Genomic DNA, 16,900 nt, shown 5'->3' on the forward strand with positions numbered 1-16,900 from the left:
CACACATACATTGGGCGAGAGCTAGCCAAGCATAGTTTGTACGTAGTTCTTAATTAATCACATCACATAGGGATTCATTAATATCAATGAGTGTATGATCACATATACACATGACGAATATCGTACCTATAGTAAGCAAATTGTATTGCTATTCTTCTGAGACAGTGCTTGTGGTTAGGAGGAGGCCAAATGTGGTGAATGGAGGAGGGTTTGTGGTGAGTGAGTGTGGTTCTCAGAGTCACAGGGTTGTCTTCAAGGTTGATGGTTGTGGTGTTCTTGGCACAAAAGGTGAACTCTTTCTAAGAGATGCCAATGGTGATGCTTTGCTTCTCATGCGTAGAAAGGTATGATGACTAATATAACTATGATAGGTATACACTAAATTTAAAATTAATCACTAGTATAAAATATATAATGACTAATTATAGTAGTTAATTTTAGTGTACAGATAATATTTTTGAATAATTAATAACCTTACATCATTGTAATTTGAATTGATCACTTGTATGTTAGAATTCTTAAATTCTTTTATCCTAATATCATTCATGTTAGTCATTAAAAAATATATTTGATGTGAAAACCGTATTTCTGTTCATGAGTATACTTAAAAGTTTATAATTCTTGATCTGGACTTAGTCTTTTATCATCATCTTAATTTATTTTTCTTAATTCTAATATATTTTGATGTTTCTTAGCCAAAATTTGCTGAATTTTTATTTAGGTTGAATAACAACTTTTCTCATTAATATGAGTTGTAAAGTAATTTTGATATGTTAAGAGACAAAATTTTATAGCTCTATTTCTATTTAGTGATTAGTTTTTATTAAATCTTAAAGATCCAAATATAAAAAAAAAAAAAAAAAAAATTGGTTTTATTCTCGTTAAGATTCCGACCCGTAATAGTCTTAACTTACTCCTTTTATTACTTATTATATATATGTATGTATATATAGTCTTTCCTAACATTATATTGCATTGTATAGTCTGAAGCTCAAAGGTAACGTTTATTTGAAATGTGCAGGGAGGGATGGTTGAGGCACTAAGCATTTACAACAAATGGAAAGGATACAGCCTAGAATATGAGGGATTACAGGACCTGGTTTTCAGCTTAAAAGAACCAAATTCTTGTTTGGTTAAGAAGAATGGAATTAAAATCTCCACGGAACCCAGGGTTGATAGCAAAAAAGGCAGAGACTTTGAGATCAGGGGCCATTTCCCTGACAAGAATTGTAGCATTGTTGACACCAGGGGCAACGTAGTTGCACAGGTTAGTAATTAGTAATACAAGTTTTTGCTTGCTTTCTTTTTTATCTGTTAACTTAATGAGATAACATCAATTTAGTTTCAGCATTTTCAACTCCTAATAATCAGATTCATGAGAATAGCATTCCAAGAACCAATTTTCAGGAAAATAAAATTCTTGTGTTTAGTTGATACATGATTCTAGAAAAATCCTAGGATCCAGCATTTTTGTATCGGTAGATGGTTACATTCCATAAAATATTGTGATAATACTCTAAAATATCCGTAATAAAATTTAATCAGTGAAATTATATATAAATAGTAAGTTGTTGAATCTTTTGTGCGCAGGTTGGGGTGAATAAGGAAGTGGAGAAATTGATGGCAAGTAAGGACTTGTATCATGTGGTGGTGCAACCTGGGATTGATCAAGCTTTTGTTTTCGGTGTCATTGCCATCCTTGACTACATTTATGGCGAATCTACTCGCTGTTAGCAATGTATTTGAAAGTTTTTTTTCTTTTTTTTATTTTATCAGTCAATTTAAAAATATGATATATTTTAATATTATTAATTTAATCAAAATATAGTAGATTTTTAAAGTGACAGATAAAAGAAATAGATCCAGATTAGCCTGCGCTAAATGGGCATGAAGAGGTTTGAAGGAAGGAGATTAATAGTAGACTAGTCTAACTAACTTGATTTGTTCTAATAATTAGTTTACTAGTCTGTTTAAATAAATATTGACGGTTAAAATTTTATTTTGTATATGCAGCAATCTATTATCAACGATAAATCTTTAAATAGAATTCAGATTCGCAACAATTTAGTCCTAGACATGTTGGATTAGGAGATATCATAGAAAATAAAAAAGATCGTAGATTAGTCTAGCAAATAACTTTGTAAAAAGGAAATTGGAGCATTACTCTCTTTATTATTTTTAACAATTATGCTGGCAAATAAAAATTATACGGTCAATTTCAGTCAACAAAATATTAGTCACTAAAAATAATGAGGGTCTCTACTAGTCTTTGGGCACGAAAGAAGGAGAAAAAGGTATATATAGAATCGCAAAGAGTCGGGAAAGAATAACGAGAGATTTGGATCAGGTTAAGTGCATAAAGGATAAGGATGGGGAAGTGTTGGCTCAAGAGGAAAAGATTAATGAAAGGTGGAAGAGCTACTTCTACGAGTTATTTAATGAGGGACAGAAGACTCTTCCGAGCCTTGGTTGATTATGCACAAGGGAAGAAGATCAAAACTTTGACTACTATCGAAGGATTCGAGACTTCGAGGTAAAAGAGGCTCTAAAACAGATGAAAAATGGCAAGGCAGTAGGACCTGATAATATCCCGATTGAGATTTGAAAGGATCTTGGAGAAAAAGGTATCAACTGGTTAACCTAACTTTTTAATGAGATTTTAAGGTCAAAGAAGATGCCTGATGAGTGGAGAAAGAGCACATTGGTACCTATCTATAAGAATAAGGGGATATACAAAGTTGCGGAAACTATAGAGGGATCAAGCTTATGAGTCATACTATGAAGTTATGGGAAAGGGCAATAGAACGGAGGTTGAGAAAAGAGACACAAGCAACAGAGAATCAATTTGGATTTATGCCAGGCATATCTACCACTAAAGCGATATACCTATTAAGAAGGATGATGGAGATGTATCGTAGTAATAAAGGGAATCTACATATGGTGTTTATTGATTTGGAAAAAGCGTATGATAGGGTACCAAGGGAGGTCTTATGGAAGATTTTAGAAAAGAGGAGAGTAAGGATCACATATATTCGGGCAATTAAAGACATGTATGATGGGGTCACAACTAGTGTGAAGACTCAAGGTAGTGTGACAGAGGAATTCCCTATTGGTATAGGATTACACCAGGGATCATCCTTAAGTTCATACCTTTTCACATTAGTCTTGGAAGTACTCATAGAGCACATCCAAGAACCTGTGCCATGGTGCATGCTTTTTGCCGATGATATCGTCCTTATGGGAGAGTCAAGGGAAGACCTAAATAAGAAGTTGGAGTTATGGAGAGAAGCTTTAGAAGTGTATGGTCTGCGCATAAGCCGTAGCAAGACGGAATATATGGAATGTAAGTTCAGTCTGAGAAGGGAAAACCCTAATATAGAGGTGAAGATTGGAGAAAACATCCTACGAAAAATTAAAAGTTTTAAGTATCTTGGGTGCATCATACAGGATAATGGAGAGATTGAACAGGATGTAAATCATAGGATCCAAGCAGGTTCGTCAAAATGGCGGAGTGCATCTGGTTTTATATGCGATAAAAAAGTGCCTTTAAAACTTAAAGGTAAATTCTATCGCACCGCTATAAGACCGGCTATGCTTTATGGTACGGAGTGTTGGGCGGCTAAAGGGGAGCACGAACATAAGTTGAGTGTGGCAGAGTGAAGATGTTGAGATGGATGAGTGGTCATACGCGATTGGATAAAATAAGGAATAAAGATATAAGGGAGAGAGTTGGAGTAACACCCATTGTGAAAAAGATGGTTGAATCATGTCTCAGGTGGTTTGGTCATATGAGAAGAAGACCGATAGAACATCCAGTTAGGAGGGTGGATGAGATGGAAGATGGACAAAGGTCGAAAGGCAGAAAAAGACCTAAGAAGACCATCCATGAGGTGGTCAAACGAGATCTACATGTAAACGGTCTCTCTGTAGACATGATACATGACAGAGCACAATATCATCGTTTGATTCATGTAGTCGACCCCACTTAGTGGGACAAAGCTTTGTTGTTGTTGTATGCTGGCAAATAAAAATTATACGGTCAATTTCAGTCAACAAAATATTAGTCATTAAAAATAAAATGCTTAAATAACTTCTGGATGTTCTTTTTAATGTGAATAAGAAAATTCTAAAACTATCTATTTTAAATAATTCTGTGTGATATAAATTAGAACATAAAATTATGTCTCATGTATCCATTTAGCACCATGATTACTCGAAACAATTGAAATTGGAGAAAATAATCAAATAAAAACCTCTAGAATGAGAATCACGAAAGTTCTGTTTTAATTTATTAAAAAATAATTGCATCACTTTCAAATGTTTCTTACTTGCGTTTTGGATGTTTTAATAACAAAAATTTTAAAAATTTTTTTGAGAATATACATTATTAAAGAATAAAGTAAAAAATTTTCTCATAGTCACTTGAGGCGGAGGATTTATTGGCTAAGCAGATATAATATTTAAATTGTAATCTCAAGCATATGCATGTTGGTATCAATTTAAGATGCCATTGAAAATCAAATGCTTATGCATCAAGTATTTCTCAGAATCTAATTAAAAATATGAACTTTGAGAAGAAAATTGGGTTGCTGAGTTTTGCTGTTTTGAGGTTGAGAAAGTGAGATGAAAAATAAAAAATGAGAAGAGGATTGGAATACAAAAGAAAAGAGAAAGAATGAAGGAAAGCAGAAGAAAATTGGGCTACTAGGTGTTGCTAGATATTACTGGGTGTTAGTGGTCGTTGTTGGGTGTTGATGAAACAAAAAAACCACCAATCCCAGCGTATTGAAAGAGAGATAATGAAATGATAAATGTTAGCTACAGAAACTTTTTCTATTTTTAATTGTGTTAAGCTAACACTAATTTAATTTGTTGTATTATTAGATATGTGCACCTTGTTTAATAATAATAATAATAATAATAATAATAATAATAATAATAATAGATGTGAGTGACCATTATTTAATCAATTTTCGTGCTTATATTTATAGTTTATAGATTGATTTCGAATGTTTTATTTTGTGACTTTGAATTAGAGTTTCGAATGATTAAGTGCCACTTTATTGAAGAGTAAAATTCTACTATGGTCTTTAACCATTTATCTGAATATTTAGAATCTAAATAAAGGATTTAGGCCCAGTTTGGGTAAATAACTTAAATAAGTTCTTTTGGAAAAAGAGCTTAAAGCATAATGACTTTTATTAATAGTAGCTTATAAATAAGTTATTTTGTATTTGGATTTTTAGTTATAAAAGTACTTATTTTGAAGTTGTAGTGTTTGGATAAATAACTCAAAAAATAAATTTTTTTTTACAAAAGAAGATGAATATTAAAATAACTATAATAACAAATATTTTTCAATATTGAATGTTGATTTTACCTAATCTAATCACTAATATTGTGTATGATATGGTAGGTGAAAATAAAAAATAACTATAAAATGTGTCAATGTATATTTTGTTGTTGTTTTTTATTTTACTCCTATTAGAACTCCCTTCTCCTTTATTGAGATCAAGAACTTGCTATAATTAACTATGAAAATAATAGCAAGCTATAAAATCACATGTGAAAAAAATAAAATTAAAACTAAAATTTCATACCACAGTTAAATACAAATTTAATAATAAAAAATAGAGTGATAAAATGATAAAAAAATACTTAGAAGGAATATATGCAGTAGGTTGTTCTTCAGATGCAATAGTGTCTGAAAGTGAAAATGGTGGTAGAGGATCAATACTTTCATCAGATGAATCATTACGTGAAAATGATGGTGAGGTTTGGAACATTGCATGAGAATGATGGTGGAATGATGGTGGAAGGCCAATGCTTCTAGCAGAGCTTGAGTGAAAATAGTGGTGAAGAGTCAATAGTTTTCACAGAGTAGATTTTTTTTTGTTTTGAAATTAATTTAAAAAAAAAGTGGTAGAATGACTTATCAAAAAGCCGAGAAGTCATATATTTTTACTTCTTCAAAAAGCTGTAAATTAACTTTTCGGGAAGTTAAAAGCTTTTTTTAAGATGGTGCCAAACACGCAGATTATGACTTTTCATAATCCAAAAGTAAAAAAAAAAGTAGCTTCTGCTACTTCCCAAACGGGCTCTTAGTACCCCGTAACAATAATAAAATTACTCTTCGACCCTTGTCTATCTGTTAAATAATAAAAATTCTGTTAGTATTTTGGTAAATTATTAATAGTATAATTCTATGTGTGCAGTTATCTTTCAACATGTATCTAAACAGCTTAATGGGACAGAGTAGCCCCTTGTACATTCAACAAAAAATATTATTGTTTTGGTGCACAAAGAAATAAATGAGTTAACCTGTAACAGAATATAATGTAGCAGAGCATGAACGAAAATAAAACCTAAATACTACAAGTACATGTTGTTAGCAATTTATTATACACGCCTAATTTGTTATGTCTAGCTGGCCTAACTATTAGTTAATTTGTTATTTATCTAACCATTTAATTGTTCTATATAAATACTGATGTAGGATTTTTTTAAATAAATAAAAATATTTTATTTATTAAAATAAATAATTTTAAAAATAATTACAAAAATACATAGCATGTCTTGTCTTGTTTACACTATAAACAACATAAAACAGAGCGAGCGACACGTGTATATTTTGTTTAAAGTGTAAACGAGACACGTGATAAATTATAACGTTTAGCGTGTAAACGAGATACAACAAGATAATTTTTCACCAGCTATAAAAGAATGTGCAACACTTGATACTCTCTACATACATTTCATATCCTCTTCTCTTCTGTTTTTCTTCTAAAAAATAGGCAAAAATGTCCAGTAGTAACAGATATGTGGTTGTCTGTATGTATCCCAATTGTCGTATAAGAAACTGTGACAATGGGGTGATATTTGAGTGTGATAATCCGTTACTGTTGCGCATTCGGCGAGTAAGTATGTTGTAGGAGTTGAAGAGTCTGATATTGAGTAACCTTGGTGATTTAGGAAGAAAAGAGATCGAAAGGGTGGGGTATAGATTGCTAGCACCGTTGGAAAACGAAATTTTTCAGTTTCGTCTGTTTCGACTCCATGATGACGAGCATGTGTACCTCATGTTTGACATCCATGAGAGAATTATGGCGGAACAAGTCATGGAGCTTTCCGCCGAGGTCGGTGATGTTGGTGGCGGTGGATCCGTCCACTCGACCTTTATGCAGGATGACCCACCTCTCGCACCACTACAGATTAATGTTGCTAGCCCAGTGGAAGACATGGACATGGATGATGAAGACTCCAACAAGGAGTATGTTGCGGATTGCAATGATAGTGGGTCTTCTGAAGATGATGAGGAGGAGGAATTTGTACCAAAGATGCCGGCTGAGGCAGCGGTGCGCTATATTTTGCCTCCCCCCACCTGATTCCAGTGCTATGAGATGTACCAAGTTACTATCATGCATTGGATCTGGACGCGATACATGAGAAATCTCCATTTTCCAACACCGGAAAAGACGATTACAATCTAGACGGTGGGGTGGCGTTTCGGGTCGGCCACATATTTAAAAGCAGAGATACAGTAATGCAGGGTGTGAAGAACTACAGCATTCGCAGAAGTGTTGAATACCAAGTTGTTGAATTGGACCAATTAAATGTTCATTGTCACCAATCTGCAACTGGATGTCCCTGCAGTCTCCATGTAGCTCTCTGACAGAATTTTGGATATTGGTGATGTCAAGTTTAATTGTGGCATTTTTACTCATTTATGATTGTTATATCTAGTGTAGTTTCTAACCATGAATGTTTTATTTTGTTAGGGAGGTTTGGAAGGTTGGTGGAGCGCATACGTGTTTAGCACCCACCATGTCCCAAGACCATCGACAGTTGGACAGTAATCTCATTTGCAATGTCATCCTGCCGTTGATACAGTCCAACCCATCCGTCAACATCCCTGCCCTACAGGGTGCAGTTCGGCAAAGCTATCACTTCGAACCCTCGTATAGAAAGGTCTGGATGGCGAAGTAAAAGGCAATTGCACAGATATACGGGGACTGGGAGGAGTCATACAACAAGGTGTCGAAGCTGCTACAAGTACTACAAAGTTGTTGTCCTGGAACAATATGTGAGCTCAGGACCTTACCTTACTATGATCGGCACCTTATGGTCCGCGACTTTAACATGTTCGACAAAGTATTCTGGGTCTTCCCGTCTTGTGTTGAGGCTTTCAAGCATTGCAAACTATTTGTTTTTGTCGATGGCACGTATTTGTATGGTAAATATGGTGGTGTGTTGCCTTATTGCAGTGGCACAAGATGGCAACAGCAATATCCTTCCTATTGCTTTTGCAATTGTAGAGTTTGAGAGTACGGAGTCATGCTCTTTCTTTTCGACTAATTTGAGATGACATGTCACCCCACTGGAAGGCCTGTTGATTATATCTGATAGATCCCAGGTGATCAAGGTTGTACTGAGGGCCGATGATAGTGGTTGGCATCCTTCCAGGGCATTCCATGCTTATTGTGTGAGACACATGGCCGCAAACTTCATGTCTCCTTTCAAGTCCGGAGAGGGGAAGCGATACATTATAAACGCTAGTTATAGTCCAAGTAAGGCTGGGTACGAGTGGTACATAGATGCCTTGAGAGGTCTGTCGCAAGAGATGGCGGACTGGGCTGGTAGGTTCAACAAAAAAATATGGCTACAACACTGCTTGCCGGTTTGGTCACATGACAACGAATCTCTTGGAGTGCATCAATGCAGTGCTTAAGGGTACACGGTACTTGCCGATTTTTGCCATCGTGCGATACACTTACGAGAAACTGCAGAAGTTGTTCGTCATGAAGGGCAGGGAGGCACAGGCACAACTGGCAGCTAGAAATCGTTTCTCCCAATGGCTGATGGCTGCCATTGCTCCATGAATGCTGTGATCAGAGAGTTGTCAAAGACGAAGTCCCTGACAGGCACTGTGTCGCCGAAACCAGCCTCCCTCAAATATGGGATGATGGCGTCTGGTGGTGCAAATGTGTGACTCACTCGTCGAGGAAGAAGTAGGCGAGGCCTCTAACACAAAATAAATAATCACAATTGGAAAAATAAAGTTCCAATGTGCATTGACATACAAATTGAGTTAACTATTGTCTACATTTATTTAACAGAAATTTATAAATATGTACTAACTGAATTTATTTAAATAAAACCTTTTACGTTAATAATTACTAAGTTAATAAACATCTCCTCGCTTCATTAATTAAAATAAAAACATTATTTACTAAAGTAATTAATAATCTAATTAACAAACATTATTTTATGTTTAATATGTATTTTATATTAATGATTGATTTTGGTGATTGATTTTAATATATACGTAGTATGTAGCGTTTACTTGGAATTGAAAGTTAGACTATATTTGTTTGAAGAGAAAATAAAAAAAGGGAGAAAAAAATAAAAAAATTATAATTTTTCATTATTTGGTTAAGAAAAAAAATTTTAAAAAAATAAAAAAATTGGTGAAAATTTTATTTTTTTCAATGTTGAAAAAAAATTATTTTCTTTCTATATTTTTAATAATTAATATGATCCTTTTATTTTTTTAATATAGTTTATAATAAAAATAATTATTTTTTATAATATTTTTTTATTTAAATATATCTAAAAAAATAAAAAATTTATTCAAATTTTATTTCTTCCCATCCAATGAAACATAGCCTTATGGAAAAAGAGAACTTTGTAGTTTGTAGCGATTCTATTGTCCTACGCAACTCCACCCTCCCATGTTTGGCTACTTTCTTCTCTAACCGACGTGTAAGCATGTGCATGTTATTAAACAGTGGCCTTATCCATCCATCCCATTCCCATTCCCATCCCCATCTAAACCTTAATCTGTATGTGACATCCCACAACACGACAAAACCATGAGAAATCTTTCCGTGACGTCCCACGCAAACTCTCAATTGTAATCTCAAAGCAAAACTGCTCTCTCTCTCTCTCTCTCTCACTCTGACTTCGACTCTTCACTAATAGGACTCACTCACTACGCACACTTCCAACTTTCTCAGAACCATATCTACTGACCCACTCGTTATTATTAAGCAATCTTTTCTGGCTCCTGCTTCCCAGCTTCATCTTAATCGCACGGTTTAGTTACTTTTCTCTCTATTCGATCGGTTTTCTGGGAAAGAATGGGTTCGGAGGACAAAGGGTTGGGGTTCTTTAAGGAGATCGGTTTGGCTTCCAACAATATTGGCTCTTACATTAACGGCCAATGGAAGGCCAACGGTTCTTCAACCACTTCTCTTAATCCTTCTAACAATCAGGTACTTTCCTTTTTGCACGTTTGATGAATTGTTGGAGTCACACATAGTGAAAGGGAATAGCAATCTTCTTAATTTCAGATAGAAAAGGGCTTTTAGTTTGTTATTATTAATAATTATCCCTTCATCTGACCTTGATTTGCAAAAAATTGTCGTTATACTGTTATGATTTGGGATTTTTGGTTATCATAGATTTGTATACATAATATGATATAATTTAGTTTACTGTGTGTTTGAAATTAGGCTATTGCTCAAGTGACCGAACCAACTTTGCAAGATTATGAGGAGGGATTGAATGCTTGCAATGAAGCAGCTAAAATATGGATGACAGTCAGTGCTTGAACTTTTTTCTTTTCCTTTAATAATTTCCCTCCTTTTAAGTTGTATTTTAGTAACATGGTAGGATTGCCTGATCGAGTACTGCATTTATATACTGTTGGAATGTACTTATAATATTCCAGGTTCCAGCGCCTAAGAGAGGTGAGATTGTAAGACAGATTGGTGAAGCATTAAGGGCTAAGTTGGAGCCTCTTGGTAAATTGGTGTCTCTTGAGATGGGAAAAATTCTTCCCGAAGGAATCGGGGAGGTTCAGGTATCATGAATCTCTTTACTCTTCAATGTTCTTTAAGATATTGTTGATTTCGCTGGCTTTGGAGTTGGGTTACCTATCTTCTTTAATGGCAACTTAATCGAGATAGATAGTAAGAGGACTCAGCTGGTTTTAGAACAAAGCATTTTAATGTCTTCAATGGCACCAAAATGTTTGTTGCTTTTGGTGGAGTTTTGTGCCCTATAGATAAGTTATCTTGTAATTAATGCTGCAAATGTTCTTAGAAGTGTAAGAGGGTTCAGTGTCTTGTCAAATAATAATTTTTCATGTGGGCCGGTCCAGAGGAGTTGAAGATATCTAACATCACAGTTATCGATCAAATATGTTGTCAAGCTTTGATTTTAATCGATGAATTCGATTCTCGGCACAGTTTATGTCCACAATATTATGATTTGTTTCAGTTTCTGCAAAATTCCATATAATTTGGAAGTGTTAAATAGTTACTGCATCATTTTGGCCTATGCCCTATATTTGGTTCTGTCAAGATTGGTCAGTTTTGAAGTTGTTTAATTCTTATTTGGGGAACATCTAGTTAATATATGCCCAGTATATTGGTTAACTAAACAAAGAAATCATGCTTTGTTTTTCTAAATTATGCACAGAGCTAATTGAATCATATACCCTTTGCAAAAGCCAAGATTAGAAAGTGAAATGTTTATAATTTGTAAGCCGCATTTACATATGATGCAATTTAAATTCTTTTAACCATCTATTACAGGAAATTATCGACATGTGTGATTATGCTGTTGGGCTAAGCAGGCAATTGAATGGACAAATTATACCATCAGAACGTAAGATTGCGAATATTAACTGATCACCCTGGTTAGATAGTTATTACAAATAGTTTGCAGTGAAAACTTAGAAGTAGACATATATAGTTAAACTTGTTTATCTCCAAATATTTTCAGTTTGAGTTATTGTTTTCAACTTGTTTCTTTACAGGTCCAGACCACATGATGCTTGAGGTGTGATATTTCAGTTTAAACCACAATCTTTTACAGACTCCTCTATTTGTAATGTGATGTATAATAATTAACTGTGTTGTTATGCATGTTTTTACACAAGACATGGAACCCACTGGGAATAGTTGGCGTGATAACTGCTTTCAACTTTCCATGTGCTGTTCTAGGTATGCTTTTTCTCAACATGTAGCTTCTATGATCTGAATGTTTTGGATGCTTCCCTTGTAGTTAAAACTTGCTCGTTTCCTTTGTGCCTCAGGGTGGAATGCTTGCATTGCATTAGTCTGTGGTAACTGTGTTGTCTGGTAAGTATAAATATTTGTGTTGAGATGTTTATTGAGATTAATCAACTAATCATTGTAAGCCAGACCGTGGTAGTTATTGTTTATATTTCATGATGTGTATCAATTTGTTTGCTGTATTTTGATTTGCTTTTGCACAATAGGTTGGAATTAATTTTTGTATTCTTATTTGTTCCACCAGTTTATTTGACTTTGATAACACTAGCTCTTAACTCTAAAAAGCTAATTTTGATTCCTGATGAATTAGCGTTTGATGTGTGTATTTTACCCACTTCAGTGTACATTTTCCCTGAGATTGACAGGAACAGCCTTTTGGGCTTTCCTGCAACTATGCATCCTCTTTACTCAACCCAATTTGTTTAATGTACCATCCTTTGGTTGTAATTTATCTGAAATAATGCTGTGATACAACACCAAAGTTGATACCATGTGACATGGATGTCAAGGATTCAAATTTTGGAAACTGTCTCTGCACCTGCAGAGATAAAAGGCTGTATTACATCGACTCTCCAAACCCAGCATGTGGTGGTCATGCACATTGGATCGCCCTTTTAAATGTTGCATAAGGTGTTCATTTTTCTGAGGTGCTCCATCTATCAACTGTTCACACGCTTAACTTTCACATAATATACACAACCATGTGAGCACAACCATGCTTCCACACTGACAAATTGGCATAATTAGCTAGGAAAATTATTATGTTGTCCTCGATTGTGCTACATAACCTGGAAAGAATCCATCATAAAGATATAATGATTATGTGATTATTCATTATTGACACTGCTGATGAAATGAGCTGTATCCTGTATGCAAATAGATATTTATGTAATGTATTGTCAGCTTCTTCCTCTGGAGTATTTCAAATTGGCAATTGAGTTTATTTTCTTTTCAACAAAATGACTTTTTCTAATTACCATACGCATTCAAGGAAGGGCGCTCCAACAACTCCATTGATAACTATTGCTGTGACAAAGCTAGTAGCTGAAGTTCTTGAGAAGAACAACTTGCCTGGTGCAATATTCACCTCTTTCTGTGGAGGTGCGGAAATTGGTCAGGCAATAGCAAAAGACACGCGCATTCCCCTGGTCTCATTTACTGGAAGTACAAAGGTACTTTCTTTTGTATAATTGGTCATTGTGTATATCTTTCTTTTTTGCTACTGACATATAATGTTTTAAACAGATAACATAATTAAACTAATCAGATAGTATGTATATGCTTCTTCTCTATGTTAGAAGGTGTAGTTGTCACATTTAGTTGCCTACATTAGTGGTTATTTTATATGAAGAAATTAAATATCTGATACCTAAAGGGCTTTACATAATCTCCATAAGGGCGACTACTTCGATGTGTCATGCACTGTGTAATCAAATATGTTGAACACATCACCTTCCAAAACACATTTCATATCTGTGCAAATATTTACTTGGTTCAGATTGATTGGAAGACTTCAATTTATGTTGCTGTTTTGATAATAGTTCATTCTCTTCTACAGGTCGGCTTGATGGTCCAGAAAATAGTTAATGAAAGATTTGGCAAATGCCTGCTTGAGCTAAGTGGTAACAATGCAATTATAGTCATGGATGATGCAGACATCAAACTTGCTGTGCGCTCTATTCTGTTTGCTGCTGTAGGAACTGCTGGTCAGCGTTGCACAACATGCCGTAGACTGGTATTGAAGTCAAACTTGCTGTGTTCTCTTTTTTGAGATATATTTAGTTTCTAATATAGCTGCATTGTACTCTTGCTCCTACAGTTTGTGCATGAGAGTATTTACAAAGATGTACTAGATCAACTTGTTGAAGTCTACAAACAAGTAAAAATTGGGGACCCCCTCGAGAAAGGGACTCTAGTTGGCCCCTTGCATACTCGTTCTTCAGTGGAAAACTTCAAGAATGGTATTTCAGCCATAAAATCACAGGCATGTATTATGTTACACTCTTCATGTTAAACGTTATATTGTTGTATTAATCTGTACTTGGACTAAATAGTTGGTAATATATGCAGTCTTCTGCATTTTGTTCAAATATGGTGAGTGATTTATTCTTCGTGTGTGGTGATGTTTTACTAAAAGCTCTGATTAACAGGGAGGGAAGATCTTAACAGGTGGGTCCATAGTAGATTCGGAAGGAAATTTTGTACAACCGACAATTGTTGAGATTTCTCCAGATGCTCCTGTAGTTAAAGAGGAATTGTTTGGTCCAGTACTATATGTTATGAAATTTCAGGTATCATATTATCTCGATTTTTCTAATTTGGTTTACTCCGATAAAATTATTCTCGAATTGAGCTTCATAAATTCTTAATTTTTTACTTAGACTCTAGAAGAAGCAATTATCTTGAACAATTCTGTTCCTCAAGGGCTGAGTAGTTCAATCTTCACAAGACGACCTGAAGCTATATTCAAGTGGATTGGGTAAGTACTTATAGACTCGCACTCTCTGCTACTGAACAGCATAGGTGCTCAAGTACCATCTGAAACTTTGTAAAAGTTTAGGGTGATTTATAATCTGATAAGCACTGTATTCTGGCTGCTCATGATGTATACGCAGGCCACGAGGTAGTGATTGTGGTATAGTGAATGTAAACATACCGACAAATGGAGCTGAGATTGGTGGTGCCTTTGGTGGGGAAAAGGCGACCGGCGGTGGTCGTGAAGCAGGAAGTGACTCTTGGAAGCAATACATGCGCCGTTCTACATGGTAAGTCTCGGTTCAGTTTTAAGTTGTTGCATTGGTCCTTGATTGATAAGCTCTGTTGAGAGTAAATAATAAATCTTTTTTCTGTGTCTTTGGCAGTACCATCAATTATGGAAGTGAACTCCCATTAGCTCAGGGAATAAACTTTGGCTAGAAAACTATCCTTGCACGTGAGGTAATTAACTGCAATTTTCAGCAAGAGGAGAGAATCTATATGCCAAATTGAAATTTGGCTAATATGGCTTCAAAGTGTTGTTTTAGCAAGATATGCTGTAAAAGAATGCACCTTGACTAGACAGTTTCAATGTAACAAACAAATATCCAATAAATCAGGTGCAAAAATAAAAACTTAGCTTCAATTGTGGCTCTTCTTTTCTTATTATGTTTGGTACTCTAGATGCACTTGTCCTACTTTGATTGTCTCTGTCATTTTCTCTCGGTTCAAGAACCTTAACACTACCATAAGTTCTAACTTAGGCACATTATTCTAGCCTCTTTCACCGGTGAATTGTTTAAGGAGCTATAAAGATTAAAGAATGTGATAATAAACAAGGAAAATACAAATTCTTCATGAGCATATCTAGATTATTTTATATCTAAATATGCTGACACAGTAAAGAAGGATCTTGTATCTTACAAAGATGCAAGTTTAACTCTTTGTACTAGTGTAAAGGTTTTGATAGTTATATGCAAGTATTATTGTAGTGTTTAAACTTTAGAGAGTGTAAATGCATTTCTTGAACACAGAAGAATGATCCGTACTTAAATATTTATGGATCAAATAAGACTATATTATATCTACACATCGCTAGTACGAGTGAGCAGTCCCCTAATCCTTAGTTCTAGGTTATGTCATGACATCAATGCATCCCTAACCAAGTAACATGCCTAGATCTCTATTATTAAGATAAAAAGCCAAAGAAATAAGAGCAAAGGAACAATAATGATGAAATTCTTGTCTGTTATGATGATTGTGATAACTACCCCGTATCTTGGTTTAATTTATCATTTTTTTTCCAATATGGGGTCACAGATATCACGTAAAAGAAACCTTGATAATGGATCACACGTTTATTTCCTGTTCACTTTCTTAGACACTAGTAAGCAAACAAAAATAGGGAACGACATTCGTAATGCTACCAAAAAGTGTCACTTAATGGGATCGAATTGCTAGTTTTCTTTGGGGGAACACGTGCCAGAATTAGGTTTAACACCTCTTTTTTATTTGATAAATAAATTAAAAAATTATCTTGTATCAGTTTAAAGTCAGAAGTTATTTTGTAAACAATTAGAAGATGTTTTTAAAATTAGTTTATGTTTATCAAAATTAAAAAATATAATATAATTTCATATATCAATATATATTTAAATTTATTTGTATCTATTATGATATTTTAAATTATTTTACCAAATATAATAATTATTATTTGTGTTTATTAAAAGTAATTTTTTATTTAATTTTGAAAAAATAAACTTTTAAAAATTAATTTATAGACGTCGTCTTGTCTAAAAAAAAAGGGTCAACAGGGGGGGGGGGGGGAACAGTTATACCGTTGGAAGCTGAGGAGATGGTCCTGTGTCTCTAAATATTGACACACTAATGTTTGGGACCTTTGAAAATGATCCTCACATTTGGAAGAAGCATTACATTCGTCATTCTTGTTGAACTATTTTGGAGAGATAAGAAGGTGGTCTGAACAAGAAGTTAATAGAACAAGAAAAGTCTCGGTGGAGATCATTGATATGCCATCCATGAAAAAAACTTCCAGAGAATAGTTGCAGTCTAGGAAACCGTTTTAAAGCTACATAGAAAGTCGATCTTGAAGGATAATTTCAACTAGGCCAGAGCTTTGGTTGACACAACATGGATGCCACTGATTCTCGATATGGTTCTATTAGAGATGAATCGGAAAAAAAAGCTTAATATCTTTGTTAAGAAAACATGCTATGAGGAGGAATTTATAACTATGAGCATAAATACAAATTAAAGAAAGGGAAGCTGACAGTAGATGTGATAAAGAGCCAAGTGCAAGGTCTAGAGAAAGAATGTTCCAA

The 16,900-nt window shown here is 34.4% G+C and overlaps 2 protein-coding genes across 3 annotated transcripts; both read left to right on the forward strand.

Annotated features, from left to right (window-relative positions):
* On the forward strand, window positions 1-1,994 carry LOC112738350 (protein LURP-one-related 6). The gene is made up of 3 exons (XM_025788761.3): window positions 1-344; window positions 1,022-1,267; window positions 1,591-1,994. Exons 1-3 carry the CDS (start codon window positions 111-113, stop codon window positions 1,732-1,734), a joined length of 624 nt encoding a protein of 207 aa, XP_025644546.1. The 5' UTR covers window positions 1-110; the 3' UTR covers window positions 1,735-1,994.
* A 7,700-nt stretch (window positions 1,995-9,694) lies between these two features.
* LOC112738351 (aldehyde dehydrogenase family 7 member A1) lies at window positions 9,695-15,204 on the forward strand. 2 transcript variants are annotated; one of them, XM_025788762.2, is made up of 14 exons: window positions 9,695-10,274; window positions 10,515-10,601; window positions 10,733-10,864; window positions 11,601-11,673; window positions 11,825-11,847; window positions 11,948-12,011; window positions 12,104-12,149; window positions 13,075-13,255; window positions 13,642-13,818; window positions 13,903-14,067; window positions 14,234-14,374; window positions 14,465-14,562; window positions 14,699-14,848; window positions 14,945-15,204. In XM_025788762.2, the coding sequence occupies exons 1-14, from the start codon at window positions 10,140-10,142 to the stop codon at window positions 14,997-14,999; spliced, it is 1,527 nt and encodes a 508-aa protein (XP_025644547.1). In that variant the 5' UTR covers window positions 9,695-10,139; the 3' UTR covers window positions 15,000-15,204. The 2 variants fall into 2 exon arrangements, with proteins under 2 accessions (XP_025644547.1, XP_072068061.1); XM_072211960.1 differs by having other exon boundaries at window positions 9,776-10,274; window positions 13,903-14,071; window positions 14,238-14,374.
* Window positions 15,205-16,900: the final 1,696 nt, after the last annotated feature.

Source organism: Arachis hypogaea, chromosome 13 (assembly GCF_003086295.3).
Source record: "Arachis hypogaea cultivar Tifrunner chromosome 13, arahy.Tifrunner.gnm2.J5K5, whole genome shotgun sequence".
NCBI classification, from domain to species: Eukaryota; Viridiplantae; Streptophyta; class Magnoliopsida; order Fabales; family Fabaceae; genus Arachis; species Arachis hypogaea.

Excerpts from the sequence above, each read along its gene's own strand:
- LOC112738350 (XM_025788761.3), top strand. The coding sequence starts at position 111 with ATGACGAATATCGTACCTATAGTAAGCAAATTGTATTGCTATTCTTCT. Across the intron at positions 345-1,021 it reads TGCTTCTCATGCGTAGAAAG|GGAGGGATGGTTGAGGCACT; the intron begins GTATGATGACTA and ends TGAAATGTGCAG. Across the intron at positions 1,268-1,590 it reads GGGGCAACGTAGTTGCACAG|GTTGGGGTGAATAAGGAAGT; the intron begins GTTAGTAATTAG and ends TTTTGTGCGCAG.
- LOC112738351 (XM_025788762.2), top strand. The coding sequence starts at position 10,140 with ATGGGTTCGGAGGACAAAGGGTTGGGGTTCTTTAAGGAGATCGGTTTG. Across the intron at positions 10,275-10,514 it reads TTAATCCTTCTAACAATCAG|GCTATTGCTCAAGTGACCGA; the intron begins GTACTTTCCTTT and ends GTTTGAAATTAG. Across the intron at positions 14,068-14,233 it reads TTTCAGCCATAAAATCACAG|GGAGGGAAGATCTTAACAGG; the intron begins GCATGTATTATG and ends TCTGATTAACAG.